Source organism: Triticum urartu, chromosome 2 (genome assembly GCF_003073215.2).
Source record: "Triticum urartu cultivar G1812 chromosome 2, Tu2.1, whole genome shotgun sequence".
Lineage (NCBI taxonomy): Eukaryota > Viridiplantae > Streptophyta > Magnoliopsida > Poales > Poaceae > Triticum > Triticum urartu.
The window spans coordinates 43,375,329-43,386,655 of NC_053023.1; the positions used below are offsets into that span (position 1 = coordinate 43,375,329).

At 38.8% G+C, this 11,327-nt stretch overlaps 1 protein-coding gene across 2 annotated transcripts; it reads right to left on the minus strand.

The window, feature by feature from the left end:
- Nucleotides 1–8,787: 8,787 nt before the first annotated feature.
- Nucleotides 8,788–11,039, minus strand: LOC125535547. 2 transcript variants are annotated; one of them, XM_048698613.1, is made up of 7 exons: nucleotides 10,880–11,039; nucleotides 10,629–10,775; nucleotides 9,783–9,839; nucleotides 9,491–9,538; nucleotides 9,321–9,380; nucleotides 9,124–9,199; nucleotides 8,788–8,992 (listed from the first exon to the last, which is right to left on the minus strand). In XM_048698613.1, exons 2-6 carry the CDS (start codon nucleotides 10,686–10,688, stop codon nucleotides 9,146–9,148), a joined length of 279 nt encoding a protein of 92 aa, XP_048554570.1. In that variant the 5' UTR covers nucleotides 10,689–10,775; nucleotides 10,880–11,039; the 3' UTR covers nucleotides 8,788–8,992; nucleotides 9,124–9,145. The 2 variants fall into 2 exon arrangements, with proteins under 2 accessions (XP_048554570.1, XP_048554571.1); XM_048698614.1 differs by having other exon boundaries at nucleotides 10,876–11,012.
- Nucleotides 11,040–11,327: the final 288 nt, after the last annotated feature.

Genomic DNA, 11,327 nt, shown 5'->3' on the forward strand with positions numbered 1-11,327 from the left:
ACCGGGTCGTCCCCTTATATACACGGGTTGACGCCAGGTGGCCTACAGAGTCCCGGCCGGCTCATAATTGTGTCCGGCTCGGTGACTTTCTTTACATGTCTTTCTGTACAAGTATTTCCTTACATGTGGCGTTTTACAATATCGGGCTTTTAGCCGGCCCCAGGCCTTTGGGCCTTCTATAAGACTTATAAACTACAAACTTGGATGTTTACTGAACTTCGTGCGTAACCCGCCATTGAAGCTGACCCGGCCCCTCCTGGGCGGGTCTCAGCTGATAGTAATATCCCCAACAGTTCCCCTTCGACTTAACACTCCTACCATGTTCGTATCTTCTCATGGGAGGTTTTTATGACGTCCAATCAACATATTTTCTCCAAAAATAGGTTCCAATGAACGCTTCAAATCTCTTGATTGTAGATCTCGTTGAAATCGAACAAAAATGGGCGAGTAATCGCAGTAAAATACAAAAGAAATCATACGTCTTCAAAACAAAAAAACATTATCAAAAATTCGATGCAAAATGCTCTCATCAAGAGTACATCGGGACCAGCTGCTCCGGATTTACGAAAAAAATCATGAGTCCACCGTGCACTAGTCTACCAAAAACGATAAGGTGTCCTTCAATGCGATATAAACGGCAATATCTTAAAAGCTTCCGGGAACATTGAACTAGATGTAGGCGACCTACTAGATCAATTCTTCTCTATAGTGTAGGAAAAATACTTCGGAAGAAAAAACTTTGCACCCAAATTCTATGAAACTGATTATCACAACAACTTCGGGCAAACATGGCATGGTCATCGAGGAACTAGCAGCTGGATAAAGTAATTTATACTAAAATGTTATACTTATTTAAACTAAGTTTACCATACTATAGTTTTAGTTAGTGTAATTTTTTAGTACTTAGCTATCATAGTTAACCACATAACTTTGTTCCAACATACATGTTATAGTGTTTTTGTTATACAGTTGTAATGTATGCTAATGGGAAATTTGCTTCTGTTAAATTTAAATTGTATGACTTAACAAAAAATCTTTTTTAATTCATTTTCAATATTTATTATTTGCATTTGTGTGTGTGTGTGTGTTCTTATATATTTTACTGCCAAAAATATCAACATAGAGGTTTCTATATCATATACTCTAACAAATATCTTAATAGTGTTCTATTGTGAATTATTAGTAAGTGTGTGTATAGAAACTTCTAGGGATGGCACATCTACCTTGCAAGTTGGGCTCGGCAATAAGTTGGTAATATGTGTGTGCTTTGTTTACTTGTGTATAAAGTAACATCATAATTCTAATCATGAAAGACATATAGTATTGTTAATTTTAATATTGCATTTGCACGATTTGATTATTTGATATGCTCATGTATGGAAACTCCTGCCGGTTTCTCCGAAGTCATACATGCAGAACTCCAATGTCCCATGTGCCTCAACTTAGCAGACATTTCAAAATTCAAATTTGTCAATCAAGTAAACATGGACTATGTGTCACAAATACTCTTTTTGATATAAATTTTTTTTGCACTTGAGATGGTGAATTTTGTTTTTGCAGATTACTCGACTTTTAAAGGTAAGTTAGATAAATGAATGATGTGGGGAAAGGTTTCTATCTTCTTTCTTTTCTCTCTATACTATTTCATAACCGAGTCGAAACCACCCAAATTGTCAGTGAGACCCAGTGGCGAAGGCTAGGGTGGTGAAGACTTGAGAGTTGAGACCACTCAAACCGTGTGTAAAAACCCTCAGGGCTGGGTGAAGGACCAATGATAATTGTAAAAAGGCAAACTTTAACTTTTTCCGGATGCAAATGTGCTTCCAGCCAAATATCATATAAGTTTTTTTATTTCTTTGTGAAGAGGATCAAATTTATTATAAAGATTCACTAATAGAACAAAGCACATCAAACATAATAAAATTGCATTGAGGTCCATGACGGACCATCGAATGGCCATTGTCGCCGCCGGAACGTGCCATCGACGTGCCGTTGTCGCGAGAGGAGAAAGAAAAGCAACGGAGATCTACTCTATGTTTGACCATCAGCAAGAAAAAATTACATGTACTGGTAAGACGAAATGGATATTACTAGATCCATTAATGCTAGTTGACTCCATTTTTCGTTTTCATTAATTAAAGGGTGCGACTAAATTTTACAAAGTCTTGTTAGGATGGTCATAATTGAAGTATCGTGCAAATCAACTAGACCTTTTTGCTGAGGTGACACACAGTTAAATGATGATTGAGTATCATGATATGATATCGTACCATATTAAAGGATATAGTAGTATGTGGCATGTGGAGGTTAGTATCATACACTAGAATCATATGCATGATACTATCACAACATGTGCACTTAAAATGGGAGCATGCGGATTTTAATCTTTATGAGAAAGTCATGCATGCAAAACTTCACTGCCCCATGCGTGGTAAATAAATCAAGTATCGTACCCCCTCTACCCTAACTTTATTGCACGCACACATTTTAAAATTCAAGTTTGATCATCAACTCTGCCAACATGTAACAAAAATTAAATTATTTTTTGTGAAAATTAAATCATTGAATTTGTATTCAGAATAGTTTTCAATGTTATAAATTTTATGGCACATAACATGACCCGTATACACACAACAAGTGCCTTTCAGTTCATTTCGATATAAAGACAGTTCTTCACTTGAGATGTCGAATGTATAGTTTCTTGCAGATTACTCAACTTTCACAGGTAAGCTAAGACATAAGCCCCGAGACAGGAAGTGTGGATAAGATTCTTCCTCTCATTGATCATTGTGTCCTTGGATCTTCTTTCTTTTTCCTCTACTATTTGAACTGGAAAAGTTCCCTCCGTAAATGCCTTGTTCGAATTCTGAATGCGCTGTTAGATCGAGCAAGACTTTTCTCTGCTGTGGATGTGGATGTAGTTAGATCCTACCAACCAAAGCCTCATCCGAATATGTAACCTTTGCAGCTTTACAGGGATCATCATGCAGGGTACACATCTGCCCTTGTCCATTGACACCAACGGCTCCAAATCAGACATTGCCGACGAAGCCATATCTAGTGGAATGACTCCAAAAAAAAGGACAACACGGTTAACATGGCGAAAGATTGTGCAATGATCTGCTGAGAATAGTCGACAGGAGATGTCTATTCTTGGCCACTGGATCCAGCACGAAAGGCAGTGGAAAAGAAGAGAGGTCGTTCAGTGCTGGTCCAAGGTTTGGTAAGCGGCCAAGCGGGGTGACAATTTCATAGCAGATTCGTGCTTAGCAAGTAAGCAAGAGGTGCAAAAAACAGGCAAAGGGCAGTATGCAAGAGACGGCGATGTGGAGCTTGCCAGAGTGGCAAGTGAGGATTTGAAAAAATATCTCCTATCATTGAAGTAAGTTGAAAGAGCTTTATTTGTCATTTAAATTCCTTTCTGAACTTCTTTGATACCAGATTCCTGTCTGAACTTACATGCGCTCTGGAAAATAATTTAGCATGCGGTTTATCCCATCATCACTTGTGAGGTGCACTTAGGTAGGAGTACTTACTTCTACCAGTATTATTTATTTTGTACGGTTCCAAATTTTCAGTTTTTGCCTCCCATGTTCACGAAAGTGCTTCGTACGGTTCAGGAATTAAGGCTTACTGGCCCATATAGCTCAGCCTTTAAGTTTGTTGTAGTACGGTTCAATTATCTTCTGGTTTTCTTTGTTTATCTTTTACTATAAAAATTCAGGTGTATTTTTAAAATGTGTGCATATTAAAATAGGTTATTTTTTCAATTTTATAGTTCTTTAAATCCATGAATATTTGTAAAAATGCTCAAACATGTGTTACATTTGTGAACATAATTTCATTTTTTTCAGTACTCCATCCGATCCATATTAATCGTCATTGATTTAGTACAACTTGTATCGGAGGTAGTAGTACATTTTTATACTTAAAAAAATCAGCTTTTCTTGGAGCCGTTATCTTTCATATCTAAATAGCTAGCCCTCGCTATTAGATTCTATGCAAATGTGTGGTTCCACGTCATGTAAATTGTTGATAGTTGTCTGATCGAAATTGTGTGGCATCAACACATTATGCATGTACACATAAGTTGCATCTTTTAAATTAATTTATCAATGCAAACAAGGCCACCCTCACCAGGTATGCATTAATTTATCCATGCAAATAATGCCACCATATCAAGACATGCATGTACTTTTTTTTCTGATGGAATCAAGTCATGCAAATCAGTCACAAGTTGTTGTTTTGGAGTTACGGACACTATATCACTTGACGCGAGCGGTATGATTCACGTCGAATAACATTTGTGAGGCGACCATCAAGTTCCCGAAAGCTCCCTCCTCCCTTTGATAGTTTCACTTTTTCTTGCCCGTAGGTTTCAATTATCCTTCCCGTTTCCCTTTATTTTTCACTCACTCCGGCTCAAAAAACTAGCACAATGGTTTTTTCCTTGTTTTGAAAAAAAGTTGATGAAATTAAATGACAAATATGTTAGTGAATTAAATAAATCACAAAAAAATAAAAAATCATGAGAAATTTGTGAATTCAAAAACTATTCTGTAACCTAAAATTTTCCTATTCAAAATATATTTACAAATTTAAAAATGTTTGTGCATTTGTAAAATATACACGAATTACAAACGTCTTAATAAACTAAAACATGCTCATGAATTTCAAAATCTTTTTGTGAATTAAAACAGATTTGGGGATTCCGGAAATATTTATGAATTTTTAAAAATATTCATGAATTTAAACATGTTCACAAATTTGAACAAAATTTACCGATAAAAAAATTGCGAAGTTAAAACAATGTTCATGAATTCACAGATATTCATGAATTTGTATAAAAATACTCAAAAAAATAAAAATGTAAATTAAAGAAGGTAAAGTAAGAAAGGGAAGGAAAAAAGAAAATAGACAATGAAATGAAAAGAGGAAAATGCATACAAGAAAACACGAAAAGAAAAATTAGAAAACCTGGCTTGCTAATGGAAAAAATGAAGTCTTCCTTTTGTTTAATAAAGACACCCTAAGGGCTTCTTAGATCTGATTAATATCGAACAAGACAAAGGCCAATACAACGCATAGACAACTCGACGAAGAACAACCAATAAATAAATAAAATTATATTAAAAAGCATACTAGCCTTCTTCTTCCTATGATTGTATGTTGCCCGCTGGAAATTGAAAAATGCACTAAACCAACAACAACAAAAAAAGAGACACCTGCAAACGCCCTCGTCATACCAGTCTTTGAAGACCGCCATAGCCACTCGCTCCTTGAGACAATATCTGGAAATCGCTGAAGCAGCATCGGCTGGAGCATCACCTCACACAAAACAGGCTTGCAATACATCACCACCAATTCAGAGGGTAGGAGAGACCGGATCAAGCCACAAAACAATACAAAAGCAAATGTTGAAGTCGCTGCACCAATAGCTAGCCAAAAGCTCTCATTGAAAAAGACATAAAGTGCCAAGGCCTGAATGAAACCAACAGATTTGGGGACACAAACTCACACAGGCCTTTCATCGGGCGCGGGGTCAGACATTGTTGAGGTAGGAAGAGACCGGAGAAACCTTATTCCAACACGCCATCATTGCTAGCACTTCGTCTATGTCATCGGAGAACCAAAAAAAACTAAGATAAGTAAAATGAAATGGATGGGTCCCCACTCCTCTTCCCATCAACGTGGCTGCCGGACGGGGAAGAGGAGGGGGTGTCAAGGCGGTGGCTAGGGTTGGGAGCTATATAAAAAATATCCCAACATCTTACCCTATGCGCTAATGGGCGGACCCATCAGGGGTGCTCAATGGGCGAGCGCTATCGTAACGATTGCAACGGGTAATTCATATCATTTATGAAGCTATTTGATCAAAATCAATTTTGAAGCTTTTCACGGATGTTGACAGAACTTCATTGCCCATCCCACCAAGTTGAGCTGGAGTTCCACATGACCACTCTCGGGTTATACACTGAATTAAGCAAGGGCACGTATATCGGGCGCGGCTATGTCTTGCTTATAGCGGGACATATGGCTGTCTCACCAGAAGCGAGTACCAGAATGGGCCGGCCCAGCACGCGGGAAGCCACGGCCCTCAAAAGCCCTTGTTTTTAAAAGTTTTTTCTTTTATTGTGTTTATCTTTATTTCTAACTTTTTTATACTTCTACATATCTAAATATATAAATTACAAAATATGTAAACATATATGTTAGAAAAATATATTTTATTTTAAAAATGTTAAATGTGCATATAAAAAATGTTCCTCCTTTCTACAAAATATGTACAATGTGTTTGAAAAAGAAAGTATAAAAATACAAGTTACCAAAAATGTTAATCATGTATTTGGAAAATAATAAACGTGTATATAAATGTTACTGTGTATGAAAAATGTAACAAAGAAAGCCAATAAAATCAAAAAACAAGAAATGACAAATAAAAACAAAAAAGTATTAAAACCAAGAAAGAAACAAAAAAACACAAGAAAAACCTGGTAAAAATGCTGAAAGAAAAAAAGGAAAAGGTTGAAACAGCAAAAAACCGAAGAAAACTGACGAACAAAATAAGAAGACTGAACGAAAGATTAAAAAGAAGACAAAAAACAAAGAAACCCAGGCCAAACCAGTACATCGAACGAGCTAGCGAGCAACCTAAGCAGCGATAGAGTGATCGGCCGGCCCTATATGCAGCGCGCCTTCAAGCGAGTTGGATGTTATACTTGTTATAAGCGAGGTATAACATTTGTGCGTCTATAGAGAACTCCTATTTAATGCTCTTTGAGTCAAATAGGAGAGCGGCGGCACATGGAGCCATCCTAGTGGGCCGGGCCATTGGGCTGAGTGGTAGCGAGACGTACATGCATCGTAGTGAATCGGGATCAAGCATTGTAGCGAGCCAAGACAAAGCACTGAAGAGAACCAGACCAGGAATGGCAACATAACGCATTATGTAGCAACTGATTTTCTAACATGAACATTTGTTTTTGAGAAAAGTGAACGTATGTTTTAAATTATGTGTGTTTTGTAAACTAAAAAATCATATTTTTAAGCATTTTTGTAAGGAATTTGAATGTCCATGCAGTCCTTTTTGCCGGTCTACACCATTGAATAACAACAACTAGAATATTTATCTCATGTATTCATGAGTGCGAGAAGAAAAGTCTTCCATGTATATATGAAAAATAGTTAACTGGTTCACTTTGCTAGTGCATCCAATCTAAGCATGATATTTGTTTCAATCCAAGTGACATGTTCCTGTTGGGATATAAATTATTTTCTATTATTCTATAAAAAGTTCATATATATTTAGGAAATATTCATATTTTTGTAAAAAATTATTCAGAGTCTATTTAGAAAAGATTCAATATGTATTTTTTTGTAATTTATTAGAAATTTTGAAGTCACTAAAAATGTCACATACTCTAACTTAAATTTGCATGCTGCTTAAACACCAATGTTCATGCTATTAAAACGTTTCACACAGTTTACAAAAAAATCACACTATTTTACAACAATATACGCATACATTAAACGGAACATTCATGCTATTAAAAAATACGTGCTGTCTAGAAAAGAATAATAACCATTTTCCAAAAAGTTTACCTATTAAAACAATCTCGCTCTATTTACAAAAAAAATCACAGTATTTTAGAAAAAAATTATGAACTTATAATAAAATTTACATGCTACTAAAAACAGTTCAGGTTGTTTACAAAAAACCACTACATTGTTTTTATAACACGGAAAAACTGGCGTATCTTACACTGTGGAGTAAAGAAATAAAAGTAAAAATTAAAAATAATATAGAAAGAAAGGAAAAAATAAATTAAATTAAAACACAAAGGTAGAAAGTGGAATTTGGAATTGGAAAAAAGAAACAGCAAACATAAAAGAAAAGGAAAAGAAGTAAAGAAACAAAACTAGAAAAAATGATTAAGAAAACATTGGAACCCGGAGAGAAGCATAACAAATACACTAAATCAGGAGTGAACCAGAGAAAAACCGACCAGACAAAGCACTAAAACCAGAACCGAAAAACCAGTGAAAAAGAATACCACTCTGCCTTGGTACTGGGCCGCGGCCCATGTAGTAAGCGCCTGAGGCCAGCACTAGCTCTAACTCGCAGTAGCCGAGATATAGATTCAGCGTTATACAGGTACTTTTGTCAAAAAAAATTATAAAAGGACCCATCGTTTTTTTATTCCATAAAAAATAGAAACATAAATGGGCTAATTTTTTTACCAGGTCCATTCAAATTATCCATCCTAATAGTCTTTTCACGTCTCTCTCTAGAAAAAACAGTCTTCACCAACCCAATATATCAATTTCTGTCATGAGTTCAAAAAATTCCAAAATGCAAGTGGGTTTGTACGTATTTCCATGTTTTCAGAGACAACGAGTAAATTGCTGATAGCAAAGTACTTGAACCAAACATCTCAGGCTGAAGCCAGTTTGATCATGTTTAGCCGCGTGATTCTACTCATATGCCGATGACCAGAAGAATTAGCCTAGGGCGAAAACGTGCGAGGCAGGGTATTTGTTACTGAGTTGACCATAACGATTTGTGGTTCTTCCAGTTCTTAGGTGTTGTGCAGCATGGTCATATAGTTGATGGTACTATGTTAGAGTAGTTTGGGCAGACCGTGGCCCTGATGTTTTAAGTGTTGTTCTTTTTTTTTTTGCGGGTGATTTTAAGTGTTGTTCGAATTCGTTTTTGTTTCATTTCAATGAAACCGGGAGCGCCGAAGCTCCTCGATTTGAAAGAGTAGAAAATTACTGACAGAAAAGTACTGAAAACCAAACATCTCAAGCTGAAGCCATAACACTGTAGGAGTATGCTACTAGCCCTACTGTGACAATCTTAGGCTGCTAGAACCAAAAGGGTCTAACTGCAGATCTCAAACCCTGACTCGATCGACTCCTAACATATGCCACCAGCTAAATCACCAGCTTCGTCGTCTCATGCGACCGCTCCGGCTCCCTCTGGTGATCCCTACATCATGATGATCAGTCAGATAAGATAAGAACAGAGAGTTCAGAACACATAGTTGGATCTGCAGAAACATGCTACTAGTTCAGAAACGTGCATGCAGCACCATGTGAAGAAGAGAGAACATTTCTTACCTTGTCGCATCATCGCGGTCGATCAGCCGGACGCGCAGGCCGGCTTGCGAGGGGGGAGCTGGTGATGGGGCGTCCTCTGCACGCAATAAACAGAGATTACTTACACCGCAGTTCAACTCTGAAAATCTGAATGATAGATGCTTGCAGTGCAATGTAATGCAGTGTGCAGTTGAGATGGGACAAGGATCACAACCTACCTTTAGCTTTGGCTTCAAGGATTCGATTGCCGCCGCCTGTGCGTTGTTGCTTGCAGCTTGCTGAAGCAAAAGGAGGAAACACAAGATTCAGAAAAGGGGTTTTGTGGATATAGCACATCTAACTTGTCAGGGCAGTGTAGATGATATTCAGTTTTGGATTGCACCAGTACCTTGCCGAGGACCCAGTCCGCGGAGTCGAAGTAGGCGCGCTCATGGTCCTGAAGCAGTAGTAGAATATATAGAAAATTAATGCAAGCAAATATAATCAGATCCTTATTCTGAATATATTTCTTCAGGCTCATGGAACGCTCATTATGTATTAGTTTCAGAAAACAATAGTAGTACTAGTGCGACAGCCTCTTCTATAATTATTTTTATGAAACGGCAGTGATTAAACAAGTCCATGGCGATTGAGTGTGTTGGAAGCCAAGCTTGATAATGAACGTTCACGCAGTAGCGTACCTTTGAAATCAGAGGCTTCTTTGGTGCAATTCCTCCGAACTTCTTCTCAGTGACCGTCTGCAACTCAAAAAAATTCAGGGGTTTCAGAGTTCGACTTTTCTTAACGGCCTCAAAAATTCAGCATAAAAGAGTCTGCAGAACAAAACAAAGATAAACAAATGGCTCGTGTAAAGTCGACGCAGCGATTATATGGTTTGTATGTGCAGTCAACAAAAGCAACCCCCTCCATGGCCCTATCGACTGATGACACGCATGATTTGATTTGATTTGACCGGTTTTGTTGTGTAGCTGTTGGGGATAAGTGGGAGAAAAGATCTGCACTGACTGGCTGTGGTGCGTGCGATTCAAATAAGAAGACTCCGATTTCCCGTGCAGTGCAAAAGTCTCTCTTTTGTGCTAGAAAATTAGACAGCACGCGACTAGTCAGATGCCCCAGCAGAACAGAGTAAGTACTCCTTTGTGCTGGAGTGTTCCTCTGGTAACCGGCCCGAAAATAAAATGTTCAGATAACGCTCCTCGTCCTCGGCATGTATGAAGAAACATCAACGGCCCTAAAGGAAAATAAAATCTTGAGATAACGCTCAGCTAGAAAATATCTTCGGATAACCGGTCGTCGGCACGCAACACTGCATTGTTTCTACGCCAACTCACAGGGAGAGGGAGAAGAAAAGGAGAGCAAGACAGCATCAACGACAGCAACAGGGCGCCCGTGATCGTTGGAAGGAAAATTTCCTCAAGAAACTGAACGGTTCTCCCGGACTGAATTGGCGTGTGTGTTCAAACTCCTTCAGAAACAGGGGAGGGATCCGATTCAGAGAGATGGCATCGGTCGATCGACCAAAGTACCTGATGCCCCATGGCCGAGGCGGGCGAGTTGCCGTTGCCGTTGCCGCTGCAGCCAGTCATCCGGTCGATCTCTCCACACCAAACAACAACAAGAAGAAGACTGCGACGACGAGGAAGAAGAAGCAGGTTCCAGAGGCCGTGGGAGTCCTGGAACAGCAGATGAAGAATCGGGGGCTATATAATAAGCATGTGCTTGCGCGAATCCGTGTGAATTGCGCAAAGATTTGGGGTAGGTGAGGGGGGGCACCTACTGTGTGGGAGAGAGGGGCGGAAGGGAAGGCGATCGAGGGCGACGGCGATGCGGATCGATCGATCGTGAACGGAGACGAGAGAAAACGTATGAATGGAAATGGCCTATATATAGAGACGGAGCCGAGAATATGCCCGTGGATGTGGCCGGGGGGAGGGAGGGAGGGGGTAGGAGGGGAAAGGCAGGAAAAAGGTGGCGATATTTACCCGGTCGCGCGTGGAAAACTCGTGGTTTTTAGATAGAAAAATGGAGAGGATGGTTAATTCACTTATGACTTGCCTAGTATATATGGATCGGTGTGTGTGGTAATTCTGTAATTAGGAGTGAAGTTATTTGCTTCCAAGTTTTGTCGTGGTGGCGTCCATGGCAACGTGTTTTTGTGTCCCCTTCCTGTCGCGCTGCGCTGCGCCATGGTTGCTTGCTTGGAAGGTAAAGAGATCGCTGCTCGG